Source organism: Hemitrygon akajei, chromosome 19, assembly GCF_048418815.1.
Source record: "Hemitrygon akajei chromosome 19, sHemAka1.3, whole genome shotgun sequence".
Classification (NCBI taxonomy): domain Eukaryota; kingdom Metazoa; phylum Chordata; class Chondrichthyes; order Myliobatiformes; family Dasyatidae; genus Hemitrygon; species Hemitrygon akajei.
Window position 1 is genome coordinate 15844859 of NC_133142.1, and position 18990 is coordinate 15863848.

Genomic DNA, 18990 nt, shown 5'->3' on the forward strand with positions numbered 1-18990 from the left:
ACTAGTACTTACTATCTTCTTTGTTCCTTCAGATGTTGCTGATGGTCTTCTGTCTCGGTGAGCTTGAACAGGAGACTTCTGTTTAGAGTCCCGCGTTGGGCTTAAGCTGGGTGGACTATTCGACAATGCTGATGAAGGAGCTGGGTAAAAGAAAATCAGTTTAATATTACAGTTGGTTTTGAAAAACTTTAATTAAGTTACCTGGCATTTGCATTGACAATCTATAATACCGGGAGATCCATGCAAGCATCATACGAAACACACACAAAACGCTGGAGGACTGAGCATTTGAAATCCCCCACTCAAATGTTGACTGAGCATCATATGAGACTTATCTGCAAGTTTCAACGGGTATGTAAATTGTGCAGTGGGGCTCACTTTACTTGGATCCAAATAACGCTGAATCTAATGTTCCAACAGTTGGGTGTCTCCCAATTGGAAAACACAAAAAAGCTTCAAACTCTCTGCACTGGCAAGCTGCCTGTTTTACATTCAGTTAAATTCTTAAGACTTGGTCATACACAATCTGCCTCCAAATTCACTGGATAAATAAAGAGTGTAATTACAGAGATTGCGTGCTAATACACAATATAGCGGTTACTTGAAAAACAAATCAAAACTTCTTAGAGACTGAGTGAGGGACTCCACAGTGTATGACTCGTTTCCTAATAACCAAGTTGAAAAAGGTACCTTCAATATTCTATTACTAAAAACCAGCAAAGACAAACGATCTTATATAATCATATTAGCAAAACTAGCGGAATTAGCAATAAGAGAATCAGCATATTAAGTGAAATAAGTGGTCAACAGAAAAAAAATCCATGTCCGTACTAAGTTTCTATCTAACTAAACTAACATCACAAAGGGTGAATGCGTGACTATACTCAAGTACTTCTACCACGCCCAAGCCTACGTGACAAATTACCATAACCCGTAATAAAAATACGCAAAGCAAAATATAATAGATAGAAAATAGATCCATGACTCCTACGCACAACTTGAAAATAGTAACTTTAACCAAGTGCACTTCGTGGCTATCTGGAGAAAACAAATATCAGAGTTGTATTGTACATGAATTCTTTGACAATAAAATGAACCTTTGAACCTTTTCTTGGTAGATTGGTTTGGAGATAACTAGATACAGAAGAGCTTCTATTTGAGTTTGATACCGACCCTACCAAAACAAAAATGTGTGAACAATCTTAAATAAGTGCAACAAATTATGTAATATTAAACGAGAATGTTATTTCAATTAAACATCAATAAACACCACGATTATTTAAAATAATAATGATAGCATATTTTATGATGCTTGCCCAACAGGGAGAGGAAATGGAAAAAACCATTCATGTCTATATCATGACTCCTAGCAACAAGCTGACATAAGCCACTTTGTCCCCTGACCTTGCTGGAAATCAGGATGTATATATCCTATATGTATAGTAAACAATAAGCAACTTACTTCTTGGAGTATGACTTCGTATTGCATCCTGTAAAACAAAATATATTATTTCTGAATATCTATTAATAGTTAGTAATGAATTGTAATAAATAATACACTGTTATAAGTTAAAAATAAGATACTTTCATTCAAAACAGGAATCAGATTAATCTATTTTAAACTGTCACAGATGATAGTCAAATTAGTAAATCCGACATTTTTGGGTTAAATGCACCAAATCGAATCTGGCTATAGCAGTTTTAAATTTTACAATATGCCAGCCTAACCAAAGCTCCTCTAAGTCAACCAATTTTTCCAACTCAATTACAAGTTAAGAAAATAATGCCAATCTTTCTAAATCAACTATTCTGAAACAGTGTTTGTTTATTCATTATGTGCCATGTCAAATAACAGGTGATCATGATCCTTCCATGACCATGATTGTTCTTGGAAAACTTTTCTAGAGAAGTGGCTTGCCATTGCCTTCTTCTGGGCAGTGTCTTTACAAGACGGGTGACCCTAGACATTAGCAATACTCTTGAGAGATTGTCTGCCTGGAGTCAGAGGTTGCATAACCAGGTATATGCACCAGCTGCTCATACAACCATGCACAATCTGCTCCTATGGCTTCACATGACTCTGATCAGGAGGCTAAGCAGGTGCTACACCTTGCCCAAGGGTGACCTGCTGGCTAGCAGAGGGAAGGAGCACCTTACACTTCCTTTGGTAGCGATGTATCTCCACCCCGCCATGCTAACAGCAAAGCATATTAAAATCACCTATTAAACATCCAGAATTCAGCATGGCCTATTTTAACTAGTCACTAATAGAGAAACCAGTTTTCACTATATGTAAAATGAATATGAAGTGGCCCTAAAAATGTCTTAAGGACCTAGGAACGCATCATTTTACCTCAATAATATTGTTATCAATCGGCATGTTGGTGCTGGACATGTGAACATTGGGGGTGGATGAAGATCTTTGTCGCTGGCAGAGCTGTCCTTCTGTAGATGGGAAAGGCATGGGACAGTTGAAGGCATGAGAACTGGAATACCTATACTGAAAGCTGAAAACAAGGGGAGGGGGGAAGCACAGTGTCAACGGTCAAATTATTCAAGAAATGATGGAAATTCCTGTGTGTTCAAAGCTTCCAACTCACCTCTCAGGAAGACGTGACAGAGACTCCCGAACCCGCCGCGTGGTCATTTGAGTAATAGATGGTACAACTCCATCGCTGTTAGAGGACGAGAATAATCTGGAGTAGGGTGTACCAGCTTGATAAGCTCTAACAGAACATAGACAGAAGAAATGAGCTGACAATTATAATATACAGGGTATTAGTTACCATACTCATCACGCAACTAAAAATAACCTGCAAAATAATGAAATTATTAAATATTTTTCATCACAAACTTCCATCATAGGGTGGTGGTGGTGGTGAAAGAACTACAGCCTTTATGGTGTACGAATTACAGGCTTAGCAGAACCCCACACAACCGTAACTGAAATCAGCTCAGCAGACACCCAATGTCACTGAAACCCAGACCTCTGAGACTGATATGGGGCGGCACAGTCGCAGAGTAGAAAGCACAGTGCTTTGCAGTAGATCGGCCCGGGTTCAATTCCTGCCACCGAAGTTTGTACATTTGCCCTGGGGCTGCATGGCTTTCCTCCAAGTGCTCTGGTTTCCTCCCACAGTCCAAAGGATATACCGGCTGGTAGGTTAATTAGTCATTGTAAAGTGTCCTGTGATTAGGCTCAGATTAAATTGGGAGATTGTTGGGCAGCGTGCCTCGAACTGCCAGAAGGGCCTATTCTGCGTTTTATCTCAATCAATAAGTAGATAAATAAATACAGATGGATTACAAGTTACCTGCTCTGCCATCAAATTTTCTGAAGGCAGGAGTTAAAAGTCAGAATCTACAATATTCATATTTCTGACCGGCCTGGAGAACTTGTGCACAAGCCACACACCATCAGCACAACATATAGAATCATAAGAGTAATGTAGATCACACAAAAGCTTCAGTCATTTAAACACGCATGACAAAAGATTTTTGGAAGTACCTGACATTATTCCAGTCAATACACATGGTGGGGATTTTGGTGCTGCAATGCTCGTGGAACTTGTAACCACACGTCTGACACCGGAACCCATTCAATAGGAACTTCTGACAGATATCACAGAACGCCAACTTCAAAAAAGTTTTCCGAACCTTTAAATAAGATAAAATGATGAAGGCTTACAATAGTCCATATATGTCAAACTCAAGGCCCGTGGGGCAAATCCGGCCCGCGGTGGAATTATCTTTGGCCCGCGAGATAATATCTAATTACTATTAAAGCTGGCCCCAGTAATCAAAGTGCCTATGGCGTATGATATGGCTAATGCTGAGTTTATTCAGGTACCAGGTTTTCAGGGTTTTTAGTGTTTATTCGGCAGTCTTGCTCGGCAGTCTTCTTCATAAGAAACGGAATTTGTAAAGTGAAACACTTTGTAGTTATAGCAGAGACTGAGACACATGAGAGCAGGCTGAAAAAACAGAGGCAACGAAAGCTGCGTTCGCACGCGTCCGACTGATCCGGCCCGCATGAAGCTGCATTTTGCTCAATCCGGCCCGTGACCTAAAATGAGTTTGACACCCCTGCAATAGTCTGTTACAAACCCCGTAACTGGGTCACTTACCAGCAAAGATAGAGAGGTCCATTGAAGTCTGATGATACTATTTTTAACAGTATTTATTAGTAAAAATACACAAAAATAATATCAATGCAACTATACAGATAATATACGTCGTCAATACTAAATCTAAATGTGCGGGTATAATAATAATCAATAAGAAATAAGCTCTATCGTTGTCTAGGGGATAATGTATTGTCCGATGGAAATATAAAGTTCACTCAGTTCATGCAGGCTGCAGCCGTTGGGGACCGCTATGTTGCAATGGTGGGAGAGAGAGAGAGAGAGAGATTTGGAGAAAAACTTGCCGATTTCCCTTTTATGATTTTGATCTGTCAGGTGTCTCTTTGTCGTGGCCATTCAATTGTGACCTCTCCTTTAGCTAAACCGTTCTTCCGTGGTGAGCCCGCCAACCCAGGCAAGGGAGGACGCACACGAGCCCCCCACCAGCTGTCGCTATTGAATGCTGTCACGGGATTTCGAGCGTTTCTCCTGGTGCGTCTAAAGGGGCTGTTCCCCAGACCCTCTTTTATCCTTACTCATGGGGTCTCAGATGTCAATCAGGTTGGGATGATGCAATCCCTCAACCAGCCCACTCTGGTTGTCCCCTGAGGGGTTTCAATGAATAGTACAGTACTCAATACACAATTCCGTCTCCAAGAGACAATGGCCGTTATCAGTGGTTCCGTTTCGCTGAGGCCAGGACACATTCCAAACCCTGTGTATTCTGCGTGTCTCTCTCTCATTTCCTGGGTCCCAGACCCGAATTAATAGCGATCTTGCGATTCTCAAAAAGGAGGGGGCGACTTTGTACCCTTCGGCCCCTCAGAGTTGCGTCACATTCGTAACAAGTCACACTACAAAAAGCGTTTATCATTTGGCATCAAGAATCAACCCAAAATACTTACAAAGTTGTGAGTAGTTAAGGGGAGATGATCCAGGACTTCAACCAGCAACTCTTCACCAATCAAGGAAGTTGCATCTGTGGTCCAATCAATGCGGTACTTTGAGCTACAGATTGTGCAAAAGATATTAACAGAAGTGTTGGAAAATTTCAAGTTATTTTTCTTCTCTAACACAATCAGTAGCAACAGCAGCATAGCCAACTTCTGCCCAAATCTGCAAAAACTGTTTCCTGAAAACATACCATCATCAGCCACTCAGACCAATGGCTCTCCTTCTAGCAATCATCATCATCACCACATGCTGTGTTGTATGACATGGGGGATCAGGGTCTTTCCGTGACCATGATTGGTCTGGGCAAATTTTTCTACAGAAGTGGTTTGCCATTGCCTTCTTCTAGGCAGTGTCTTTATGAGACAGGTGACTCCAGCAATTATCAATACTCTTCAGAGACTGTCTGCCTGGTGTCAGTGGTCGCATAACCAGGACATGTGATATGCACCAGCTGCTCATGTGACCATCCACTGCTGCTCCCATGTGACCCGTTTCGGTGGGGGGAGGGGGGGGGGGGAGGGTTAGTGGTGATACACCTTGCCCAAACAGGCACTGCAGGCTCGCGGAAAGGAGTGCCTCAGAGAAGTATTGCCACCCCACCACCTGCCTCTTTACGAGGAAGCGCCTGTCACCTAGGGCTCACGGAAGGGGTCACCATTCTGTGGAGCTGCTCAGTAATGCTTCAATACCATGGGACAACCGCATATTAAACCAAACTGTCTTGACTCCCATGGAGCTCAGCAGTTAGATTTCCCGATGAAGACATCACTACGCACACTGAACACCAGATGACCGATCCTTGTGTGGACTGGCAACACTTCAATTCATATGTGATTGACGTGAAACCCTTGGCGACGTTTCTCAGCTGTATAGTTTTTGGGAGATCAGCGAGGTGGCCATGAAGGTACTGCCTCCAGCATAAATGCTCCCCTATCATTCACCATCAAAACACTGCAACTGATTTTCATTTATTGAGCTTAAACTGGCAGTGTTCCTGTATCTCTAGTAAGGTTACCCAGTCCCCTCCTGGAGAAAAAACTTCAAATGTCTAATTTGTCAGGAATTGAATACATTTTTATTTCAAACACTTAAATGGAATACATGGATAAAGGAACCTTGTGTCCATGCTCTCGTTACTTACAGGAGAAGTTCTGAAGTTCAGTTTTAAAGGTTTACACACCAATGAGGCAGCAGCACTAAAAACAAATCCTTTCCAAGCCAAGGGGCTTACTAAAACACGCACGCACGCACCCCTCCCCCACCCACACACAGGCGGCACGGGGGTCATCTGAAAAACTATGGAACTGTACAGGAAATTAATCACTGCTAACTCCGTAAAAGAATTCATCACTGCCAATACCTCTGAGAGGTCACTATTAATGAGGAGGCAGCAATCTTACTACTTACTGTCAAAGGTTTCTGGTTAAAAAAAAATCACAAAACTTGTGGTAAAATCGTGTTTTTTCAAAAACTGTTTTTAATGATGTATCAATTTGCAGAATGCACTTTGAGAATAAGATAGTCAAATCTACCAAGAAATTGGTCCGTGCATCATCGTATTTCTTGGATTTGACTGTAGTGTTCATACCGTCTTGATTTTAACTGAATTCTAATGGACTGGGATCGTGTCTATGTTACCGTTATATGTTCACTGCTCAAGAGTTATCCTGTCCCAAATTTATCACCTTAGCAAATTCGAAATCTGTTAGCTGTGGTCTGCTCCCCTGGGCTTGTCCTTCTATCACCCCATACCATCCCACCATCTGCTTCACAACTTAATGCACTGTAGATGAATCTGAAAGGAAGAATCTTCTGGCAGGATCATATCAGAATATACAAATAACTAATTTGCATTGATCTGAATTGCAGCCTCTCTTTAAGTACAAGAATATTTCAATTTTTTTGCATTTCCTTGGTGACAACACTAACATAATAGTCAAAACCAAATTACCTCTGTTCTGAATTAATTTGCCTTCCTCTTACATAGAAACATAGAAAATAGGTGCAGGAGTAGGCCATTCGGCCCTTCAAGCCTGCACCGCAATTCAGTATGATCATGGCTGATTATCCAACTCAGAACCCTGGTACCTGCTTTCTCTCCATACCCCCTGATCCCTTTAGCCACAAGGGCCATATCTAACTCCCTCTTAAATATAGCCAATGAATCAGCCTCAACTGTTTCCTGTGTCAAAGAATTCCACAGATTCACCACTCTCTGTGTGAAGAAGTTTTTCCTCATCTCGGTCCTAAAAGGCTTCTCCTTTATCCTTAAACTGTCACCCCTCGTTCTGGACTTCCCCAACATCAGAAACAATCTTCCTGCATCTAGCCTGTCCAATCCCTTTAGCATTTTATACGTTTCAATAAGATCCCCCCTCCAACTTCTAAATTCCAGTGAGTATAAGCCTAGTCGATCCAGTCTTTCTTCATATGAAAGTCTTGCCATCCCAGGAATCAATCTGGTGAACCTTCTCTGTACTCCCTCTACGGCAAGAATGTCTTTCCTCAGATTAGGGGACAAAACTGCACACAATACTCCAGGTGTGGTCTCACCAAGGCCTTGTACAACTTACATCACAAAGTGAGGCCATTTAGCCCACCCTTACTTTGCAATGTTAATTGCTACTTACATTTGTTCTTTTCATGTCCAAAACGCAAAATCAGCAACTAATTGCAAATATAAACATACAATCAAATAGGTCATGTGCTACAAACCGTAACAGTTACTTAACATAACAGACCAAAATAGAAAAATCCAGGTTATCCAGAACATACTGAATCTGACATGTCTACCAGTCCAATGCAGTTGATGGAAATTTGCACTTCCCTCATGACTTGTTATATTTCCGTGGGATCTTGCTATATTTCCATAAGGCTTTGATGTTGTACTTGGTGTCATCATCTCAAGTCCAATGGCAAATAGTAGAATCTCTTCTGCACAGATATTCAAGAACAGCTTGCTTAATCGCCATTTGCCCTTTTTGTTTCAATAAAACCGGAACATGAAATGCACTGCTGCACAAGCTCCTGAAGAAAATGGGCTGCGATTTTGCAAGTGTGAGGAATATAATGAATGCCTGAAGCGGCTACACCCCAGATAGGTATTTTTCCCCTCTTCTCTCTTCTAAGCTGTTTCCACTTTCTTCCTGTTCCCCAGGATTTATTACCATCTGTAAATTCCACATCATTTAAAATCTGTGTAACCTCTGCCTATCTCAATCCACTCTTCCATATCGTTGACACTTAAACGTCACACTAGAACTATTACTGCCACTGAAAGTGCAACCCCACACCCCCATTGTGAGAGGTAGAAATGGGCAAGGCTGGCTAACTGGGCTCAGGTGAAGCTGTAGAGGCCAATCCCCTGTACAGTGGATACAACAGATTGCAGAACCATTGATGAACTCCAACGATGGAGGTGGGAGATCATCGACTGCCCACACTCCACTGACAGCGAAGGGCCCAAGAAGAAGAAGAAGCACTATTAATGGAAGATACTTCACAACATTCATAATTTCTGTCATGTTTATTTTCAGTTTTGAGCACTAAAACCTTTCAATTATTTTTCTTCAAAGGAATCTTCGGTGGTGGAAAACAGCTTCACTCTGCCTCCTTCTAAAATAGCTCCTCTGAATCTCAGGCACTAGAAAAATCACACAATGTCTCTTTAATGCAGTAAAGTAGCTCAAAGCATCAAATGATTCCATCAGAATGTGTCTATTTTCTTGGAAGTATTTCAATGATTCCTTGTTCCACTGGGTATTTCAATGATGCAATAGGAAACAAGAAGATGGTAAACATATTCCTAGAAAGTAATTCCAATCAGCAAGGATGGCCTGTTAATGATCCAATGAAAGAATACACTTGCTTTTTTCTGTATTTTTAAATGCTATTTTATTGGCTGGCACAAATATCTTAAGTAACCAATAACACAAAATTCCTTCCTTTTGCCTAGAGGCTTTATATTGCACTGGAAAATGACTCAATCTATCGAGGCAGTTACCTTCACCAAGCATTACAAATCTCTGTAAGGTACACCGGAACTGTGACCAGGTCTTTTATTTTATTACAGCCATCAGCACTTGTATCACCAAAACAGAAGCAGGCAAGCATCGCCAGAAGAGCCCGGCTTCAAATTATACACTGGAGGCACTCATTTATTTAAATGGCTCAATATTTCTCCACTGAATCAGGATTAGATTTATTTTCGCTGATGTACATTATGACATGAAATTTCTTGTTTTGTGATAGCAGCAGAGTACAGAGACATAAGATTAATTGTGAATTACAAATATGAATAATAGTGCAAGAAAAGGGAATCGGGAGGTAAAATAAACACGAGGAAATCTGCAGACGCTGGAAATGCAAGCAACACACACAAAATACTGGTGGAACGCAGCAGGCCAGGCAGCATCTATAGGGAGAAGCACTGTTGACGTTTTGGGCCGGGACCCTTCGCCAGGACTAACTGAAAGGAAAGATAGAAAGAGATTTGAAGGTAAGAGGGGCAGGGGAAAATGCAAAATAATAGGAGAAGACCGGAGGGGGTGGGGTGAAGCTGAGAGCTGGAAAGGTGATTGGCGAAAGGGATACAGAGCTGGAGAAGGGAAAGGATCATGGGACAGGAGGCCTAGGGAGAAAGAAAGCGGGAGGGGAGCACCAGAGGGAGATGGAGAACAGGCAGAGTGATGGGCAGAGAGAGAGAAAGGGGGGGAGGGGGGAGAAAAATAAAATATATCAGGGATGGGGTAAGAAGGGGAGGAGGGGCATTAACAGAAGTTAGAGAAGTCAATGTTCATGCCATCAGGTTGGAGGCTACCCAGATGGTATATAAGGTGTTGTTCCTCCAGCCTGAGTGTGGCTTCATCTTGACGGTAGAGGAGGCCATGGATAGACATATCGGAATGGGAATGGGACGTGGAATTAATATGTGTGGCCACTGGGAGATCCTGCTCTCTCTGGCGGACAGAGCGTAGGTGTTCAGCGAAACGGTCTCCCAGTCTGCGTCGGGTCTGACCAAAGTTCCTGGAATATTCAGGAGGATGAGAAGAAGCTGTTCCTAAAATGTTGAGTGTGCATCTACAGATTCTTATTCCTCCTCCCCAACGGCAGCAATGAGAAGAGGGCACGTGAAGATCCTTCACGATGGATGCGGCCTCCTGAGGCGCTACCTTTGGAAGATGTCCTCGATGGTGGACAGGCTGGTGCCTGTGATGGAGCAGCCCAAGTTTACAACCCCCTGCAGCCTCTTGAAACCCTGCTCATTGGAGGCTCCATACTCAGCTTCGTGAGCTGTTCATTTTGATCACATAAGCAATTACCTTACTTCATGACAGCGTCCAAAGCAATCGGAAAATGCCTATGCTCGTGCTAAGCCGACTACGGCAAAAGAATCTTTAGCATTTACCTTTGGGCTTTGGCTCAGAGATAAAAGCACCCTTGGACTGACTAAATGTAAACTATTTGCATAAAAGACTCTATAGCTTATCCAATTTGGAGCTTTTATGCAAATGGTGCTGTATTATAATTTACTCATCTCTTACATAAAATTGATATATTTTCTAGATTTTAATGTCACAGGTGGTGGAAGTGCGGATTGCTTTGCTCTCTGAAGGGCTGCAGATAGCATGGAATATTGTCCAATCCTTAAGCCTGATGAGTTCCTCGAGCATCTTGTGTGTGTTGCTTTGGATTTCCAGCATCGGCAACATTTCTCATGTTTGCAATCTTTAATCCTGTCTACGTGATAGAAGGGTGGTCATTGGTGAGACAGCTAAAGACGATTGGCTAGGATGCCGTGGAATCTCCTTCACTATTGGTCGAGAGCTGAGCCGACTGGCCTACGACAACACAATAACCTTCAAATTGCTCAGTATGGTTCCAGCTCGTGGACAGTTTCCCACCAGATTCAGTTTTACCATTTGGTCTCAGGAACAAATCACTTTCATCCCACTAGTGGAAATGAATTCCATTGTCCATTTTTGAACCAAGACTAGTTGACTGGTCCTGGAATGCAGTGAGTATGCGACTGATGAGAAAGCACAGAAGAACCCTTTCTATCACTTTGCTGATGACTGGGAGTATTCTGAAGATGCAGTAATTAATTGAGTTATTTCTTCCTGTTTTTAAGATATGTTCCACTCAGCTGTGTAGATGCCAGTGCATAGTTACATTGGAATTGACACAAAGAACACAAACCACCCTTTTCTTTTTGTGCAATGCTGCCCTTCCACCAGATTTTCCAATTCCCCAAAAGAATCAGTGTCCTATCGGTGTTCAAGAAGTTCAATTGAATTAAATTTATATCTAGCCTGGACTTCCAAATGCATCATGACTTCTACCAACAACGAAGACCATGTAGGACTCACATTCCGCTGGGTGGTGTCGACCATTGATGTTGCATCCTAGCTGCCTTCGTAATACACAAGCCAGGACAGTACGGTATGGAGAGCGAGGTTCAAAATAAATTGATTACTAGAGTGCATACGTGTCTCCACATTCAACCCCGAGATTCATTTTTCTGCGAGGCGTACTCAGCAAATCTATAGAATAGTAACTAATACAGGGTCAATGAAAGGTCGATAAGCTATGCAAATGCAAATTAAATAAATAGCAATAAGTAGTGAGAACATGAGATAATGAGATGAAGAGTCCTTAAAGTGAGATCATTGGTCGTGGGAATGTCTCATTGGATGAGCAAGTGAGTGTAGCTAGCCCATTTTGTTCAAGGGCCTGATGACTGTGGGGTAGTAAGTGTTCCTGAACCGGGTGGTGCAAGTCCTGAGGCTCTTGTAACTTCAGCCTGATGGCAGCAGCGAAAAAAGCGCATGGCCTGGGCGGTGAGGATCTCTGATGATGGATGCTGCTTTCCTATGAGAGTGTTTCATGTGCTCAGTGGTTGGGAGGGCTCGACCCCTGATGGACTGGGCAGAATCCACTACCTTTTGTAGGATTTTCCATTCAAAGCCATTGATGTTCCCATACCAGGTCATGATGCAGCCAGTCAATACACTCTCCACTACACATCTATAGAAGTTTGTCAGAGTTTTTTTGTTGACTTGCCAAATTTCCGCAGGTCTTCTGTAACAGTAACTCCAAAAAATTTAAATTTGCTAGCCCTCTCTACCCCTGATAGGGATTGGCTCATGGACCTCTGGTTTCCTTCTCTTGAAGTCTACAATTAGTTCCCTGGTCTTGCCGACACTGAGTGAGAGGTTGTTGTTATTACACCACTCGGCCAAATTTTCAATCTCCCTCCGATATGCTGATTCATCATCCCCTCTGATATGACCCACAACAGTGGTGTGTGTCATTGACAAACTTGAATATGGTGTTGAAGTTGTGCTTAGCCACAGAGCCCTAGGTGTAAAGCGAGTAGAGCAGAGGGCTAAGCACACATCCCTGTGGTGCACCAATACTGATGGAGATCGTGGAGGAGATGCTTTTGCCAACCCGAATTGACTGGGATCTGCAAGTGAGGAAATCCAGAAGTTGCTGCCCATGCAGAAGGCTCCCCGTGCCCACGCAGCTGATGGTATGGCAGAGACCAATACAGTTTGGCATTACTGGCATTGCAGGAGCTGGCAGTCAGCATTGAACTCAACATTGAACTCAACATTGAACTACCTTGGACTCTAGCTCCAGAGTTCTCCTTGGGGTTTCATCCAAAGCCTTCCCCATGAGTGGGGATAACCGCAAGGCAACGGAGGTTTGAGATCAGTTGCCCTTCTAGACGAGCTGCCAACCACGGCTGATGACACCCATCTGCCCGAAGTGACTGGTTTTAAAGGCACATGTAACGTGCCTTTGCCCCTTCTGCTGTCAGCAGGAATGGATCCGTTGAACACGTAAAGGCCAGGAGACAGACTTGACTGTCAGAGGCTATTTGAGACACACACCACTGGGAGTAATTCATAGGTAGTGGGAGCTTATCCCCCATGAACCCAGGCCATCCCCGGCTACAACAAGCGTCTCAGATACACTTTTTCATAAATATGATTCTGCAGTGTGTCACAGAGGAAATCGTGGCAAAACATTTGCAGAGCTATTTGATATTAGAAACCTTTAAACCATCCAGCTTTTCACTTGCCGTAGTCTGTTAGATCACTCATGCTGGCATCAAGAACAATATCATTACAGGAAGAACAAAATTAGAAATAAATAATGTTATCCTTAATAAGTTGTCAATAATTTACGCAGAGTATAAAGTAAATTTGTCTCCATTAGAGAACATTACAAATAACTCAGCCATTATTCATGGTAACAGAAGAGACAGGCCTCTTACCATCCTTGGGGAAGCCTGAAGACTGAACAGCAATCTGGCTGAAGGCCTCGGACCTTCAAAGCCTTTTTGAGGCTATCCTGTACGGTCATACCGGGCCGCACATTCACCTGCAGGGACACAGAGGAAGGGTAACAGGTTACAAAGTACAAAGCAACGCTCACGAAATGCTGGAGGAGCTCAGCAGGTCTGTTTAATAAGACAGTCAACGCTTCAGCCGAGATTGCTCTGCAGAACTAGAAGAGTAGGGGGTAGGGGAGGGGGAAGGAGGATAGCTAGAAGGTGGTAGGTGAAGCCAGGTGGATGGTAAAGGTAAGGGCTACAGAAGGAGGAGTCTAATGGGAGAGGAGTGTGGAACTTGGGAGAAAGGGTTAGAGGAGCAGCACTAGGAGATGTGATTGGCAGGTGAGGAGAAGAGGTAAGAAGCCATTGCGGGGAATAGAAAAGGGAAGAGGAATAGGAAAAAAAAATACCTTCCCCATTCCCACTATTTCTATTCCTTATTCTGGTCTCTACCTCTTCTCCTCACATGCCTATCACATCCCCATGGGGCCTCACTTCCTTCCCTTTCTCCTATGGTCCACTCTCCTATCAGATTCCTTCTTCTCCAGTCCTTTAGCCTTTCCACCCACCACCTGGCTTCTCCTATCACCTTCTAGCTAGTCCTCCTTTCTCTCCCCCCACCTTTTTATTCTGGTACCTTTCCAGTCCTGAAGAGCAGTCTCGGCAGAAACATCAACTGTTTATTCATTTCCACAGATGCTGCCTGACCTGCTGAGCTTCTCCACCATCTGTGTGTGTGCGTGTCCGCCCAGATTTCCAGCATCTGCGCAATCTCATGTTTACATATGCATAGTTCTGCATTTTTACCTGATTTTAAAGTATACTTTTAACTTAAAACGTGGTTTAATTATACATATGAATTACATGTACCTTTCTTTCAGAGTAGAACGAAGTTAAAATTGTGATCAATAGATTTTGCCCAAACTGCTGAGCATTCCCAGCTGTCTGAATGATAGCTCTCTATTTTTTTTCCACCTCCCCAAAGATGCTGCCTGACCTGCTGAGTATTTCCAATGTTTTCTGCTTTTATTTCTGATCCAGTATTTTATAATCCCATCTAATACTTCATAAATGCTAAAAACATTAGCTAAAAATTGTGCATGTTCTGTCCTTGTTTGCTCTTCATGAAGGTATTTTGAAATGATTTGCTAGCTGGTTTACCAAGTGATGTCATGATTCTGGGGTACCACTGACAACCTAGTAACTACCAGTTTCAGAAAAGTGAAAGACAATAAAACAAAAATCGACTGCTACATATTTTGGTGACCAAATTTCTTCAAGGTCAGCTTCATTACAGACCACAAAACCCCAGACCAATATTTTTATGAGTAACATTCAACCAAACTGCAAGTCTATATCCAGTACTATGCCATATCAAAAGCAAATCATAAAGTAAGATATTCCAAATTCGGAACTGAGGAGGGCAAGAGTACACCCCAGCTACAGTCTACCCTCAACACCTTCTACCCCAAATACATTACTCGAGTCGTCCAAGATGACCACAACCTTGTCATTGGGTTTGGAGGCTTGTGTGCCTCATGGACCCAGGACAGCAATGTTGGCTAGAGTCCGGGCTTTATGCTTTGGCTCTTGTAGGGGTCACCCATGCCAAACAGGTCAAAGAGTGGGAGGCCATTATTGCAGACAGGCCTGTCTGAGTGGTCTACCAGTCCTCCAGTTTCGGGGGTTCAGCCCAGTGTTAACTACCCCGACTGGTCAAACAAAACTGCTATGGAAACAGCAAAGAAGAATCCTTCTACATCTAAGTGCAGCGGTATTCCTGAGTCTCCACCCAGAACTTGCATGACTGACGGTAGCAAAAACTGAGGGGAAGCTACTGACACGACAAAGGAAGCCCGGAACACCGCCAGAGATGGAGGACCTTCATAGCTGCCCTAACCACCAGCGGTGTTATAGGCAGTAAATACATTACTTGAGTATAAAGCTCGTATTTATTCAGGGAAAAGGTGAGAGAAAGGGTTGAGAGGGAAATGGATCATATCATGGAATGTCAGGGCAGACTCGATGGCCCGAATGGCCTAATTCTGCACCTATGTCTTATGGTCTTAGTTTGTTTTTGTTTAATCTAGAATGCTTTTAAGAAAAACACAACATAGCCAATGAACTTTACTTATTTTTATCACAATCACATGACAGAAATGTTGAGTTATAATCAGACTCCAGGGAAGCAGATTATTGTGAAAGAATCGATTTCTACCCTTAGTTTCATAATGAGACAGTTGCTCTAAGAGTGCACAATTTGGAACGATAGTAATACTTTTGTGTAATTCGGACCCCCTAAATGTACAAGTGCCAGATGTTTGATATTTGAATTTAGATTTTCTAGATGGATGGGTTTTGGTTTCCTAATTGTGAATTGGAAGGTTAATTGAACATTAATTACACTGAGAATTAGATTAATTTCACTTCTGCTGTGCTGTTCTGAAGACAGAAACAGCTGTGTACTTTAAAGCAAGCCTGTCTGCAATAAGGATTCTTAGATCCTTCAATGAAAAAAGACAATGTAATTTCAATGAAGAATTGCTGATCATAGGTACATTTAATTACATTAAAAGAAAATCCAACTATTGTTAATTACTCATTAAAATTGAATCTTCCCAACTTCTTTTAAAGGCATAAATCATCTTTTGTTAGAAAAATCTCTGGTGATGCAAGCTTTCCTTAAGACTGCCTTCAAAGTTGTTCAAGAATTGTGTAATCAGTGATAAATTTACAGCCCACATTCTAACATTTCTGTCCGTTATTTCCACAGAATGGAATGGAATAACCCACTACTAATTTTTTCCGCTCTCTCTTTTCTGGCAATTTCATTCACCTCTTCCCATTTACATCTTCCTCAGAGATCATTTTAGTTATGCTCTAACCTCTACCACCTCGTCATTCCTTTGCCCAGCTCCCACATCCTTGGGGCCATTCATTCACTCCCGGTTCCACCCCGTCACAGACCTCCCCTTTCATTCCTTACATCCCAGAGTTCAGAGTTCAATTCTGGCACTGTTCTGTAAGGAGTGTCTGTAAGTGTCCCCCCACCTCCCCATCCCACCCCCCGGTGCAATGTGTGGGCATTCTCCAGGCCTTCCACTTTCCTTTCACAATCCAAAGACGTACCAGATAGGCTGACTGGTCACTGTAAGTTGTCCTGTGGTTGGGTTAGGGTTACTTGGGTTTGTCAGGGGTTGCTGAGGCGACGTGGCTCAAAGGGTAGAAGAGTTTCTCCGCCCAGTATAGCTAAATAAATAAATCTTGGTGCTTCTCCCCAACATTTCTCAGTAATAATGAAAAGACTTTGACCTCAAATGTTGAATCTCTTCCTCTTTCCACTCATGCTGCCAGGCTGAGTATTTCCCAGCAAGTTAAGTCGTCAGCATTCATGCCAAATCTTACACCGGACATCTTAAGCTGCATCACCATATTTTAATTCCTCAAAAGTACCAAATGCATCCTTCGAAACTGATGACAATCCACTGAGTGTACCACCCAGAAAAATAAAATGATACTGATCACAAATCACTTTTACAGATCATTTAAAATTCCAGACGGAACCCGTGTTTGGCTGGCCAAGCACAGCACACGAACTTACCACAGTGCGCTGCTTGTTTGGCAAGTAAACCCGAATGGTGCCTCCTGCTTTGTAAGCATCCGTCAGCTTGCCCTCTTCTGATTCCCGGCGATATGCAAAGTGGTGCGTGAAAGTGGGAGAGACACTTGTCGCGACATCGTGGAAAACATCTTGCGCACTGAAGCCGTTACTGATGGACTTCCAGAAACCCAGGTTGTACTCCATCTTGGTCAGGCGCACAGGTGATCTGTAAGCAAAGCAAATACAGACCACAGCACAATTCAACACTCAAATGTCAACAAGCATCACATCAATAACAATTCAGTTTGATGTACAGGTGCAACAAAAAAAAACTGAATTTCATTTAGTTTCAGTTGGAACCAGAAGAATAAATTCAACTATTTGCTTCCTCAGAGATGGATTTTATAGTAACAAAAACAGCTCCTTGGCTTACAACGTCAAAATGAGATCCAAGCTGAAGGTTCAAGTATAACATTCACTTCAAAATCCAACAACTTGATCTAGACTCTGTAACAACAGAATGTTTAAACTCTGTTGTCCCAGTACCTCTGCATTTTTGATCTAGCTACCAAATATATATATTTTTAAGATCAGTAAAGCCAACCAGGCTTAACTTTCCACATCAATCATTAGTTCATACTTCAAAATCCAGGAAACAAGAGCACAACTGCTACAGTGTTCACCATCCTTGAACATCTGTGACATCTGATTAAGTTCTTCTAACAGCTTACACAGATTCCAAGCATTGTAGAGAATCTTGAAAAAAAAATAACTGGGGTGGCACGGTAGTGTAGCGGTTAGCACAACACTTTACAGCACCAGCACCCCGGGTTCAATTCCCGCCGCCGTCTGCAAGGAGTTTCTACGTTCTCCCAGTAACCATGTGGGTTTCCTCTGGGCATTCCGGTTTCCTCCCACAGTCCAAAGACGTATCAGTTGGTAGGTTAATTGCTCATTGTAAATTGTTGCATGATTTGGCTAGTCTTAAAAAAGCCGGGTACTGGTAGCCCGAGAAGAGTTTATTAGGCTAGGATAAAAATTGGGGTTTGCTGGGTGGTGAGGGTATTGAGGGGTTGGAGGGGAATGAGGGGGGGGTTGGAGGGGAATGAGGGGGGATGGAGGGGAATGAGGGGGGATGGAGGGGAATGAGGGGGGATGGAGGGGAGCGAGTGGGGGTACTGAGGGAGAAAAAAATCAAGTATCAACTTCATTCACCATATACATTCACATGAATTAGGAATTTCAAGATTGTTTAATGTCATTTCAAGTATACAAGTGTAAAGGAGAATAAAATAATTGTTACTCCTGCACAAAAAAAGCAATACATTAAAGAACATTATAATAATTAAAGAGACAATAAGTATAAAGATAAGGTAGCTTATATCCACAGACTGATTAAATGGCCATAAGGTGACACTAGGCACAGGAATGTCTGACAAATAAAGAAGTGGAGGTTGAGGATGTGTGGAGGGAGAGGTGGGTTAGTGAGTGGAAATCCTGATCAGCCTTGGGGGTGGGGGCAAGTAACTGTTTTAGAGTCTGGTGTTACTGGTGTGAACGCTACATTTTCTCCTGCCTGAAGGGAGTGGGACAAACAGTCCATGAGCAGGGTGGGTGGAGTCTTTCATGATGTTCCTGGCTCATTTCCGGCACTTTTCTGTACATTTAACCTTGATGGCGGGTAGCCTGGTGCTGGGGACGCATTGGGCAGTTTTGACTGCCCATTGTCGAGCCTTCCAGTCCGCCGCAGTGCCATTTCCGTACCAAGCAGTGACGCAGCTTGTTCGGATCCTCTCTGCTGTGCATCTGTAGAAAGATGCAAGTACAGACATACCTGCGTCTGCACTGTGATGGTGTTGGGTTTGCTGACCACAACGATCTAAACTCAAACGAAGACTGAAGTCCCTGTCAGCCACAAGTACCCTCACTAAAGGAAGATCATACTCTAACTCCCGATCTTTAGAGAC

General features: G+C 42.8%; 1 protein-coding gene across 5 annotated transcripts in view; it reads right to left on the reverse strand.

Moving 5' to 3' along the window:
• Positions 1–18990, reverse strand: part of raf1b (Raf-1 proto-oncogene, serine/threonine kinase b) — a 101461-nt gene that overhangs the window by 48062 nt on the left and 34409 nt on the right. For all 5 annotated transcript variants that reach the window (XM_073072132.1, XM_073072131.1, XM_073072136.1 and 2 more), the window contains exons 2-9: positions 17024–17249; positions 13363–13469; positions 5030–5132; positions 3509–3657; positions 2601–2726; positions 2354–2507; positions 1463–1490; positions 13–140 (exon numbers count right to left, since the gene is read on the reverse strand). In XM_073072132.1, the coding sequence (XP_072928233.1) occupies positions 13–140; positions 1463–1490; positions 2354–2507; positions 2601–2726; positions 3509–3657; positions 5030–5132; positions 13363–13469; positions 17024–17249 (1021 nt within the window). The remainder of the gene's footprint in view (positions 1–12; positions 141–1462; positions 1491–2353; positions 2508–2600; positions 2727–3508; positions 3658–5029; positions 5133–13362; positions 13470–17023; positions 17250–18990) is intronic.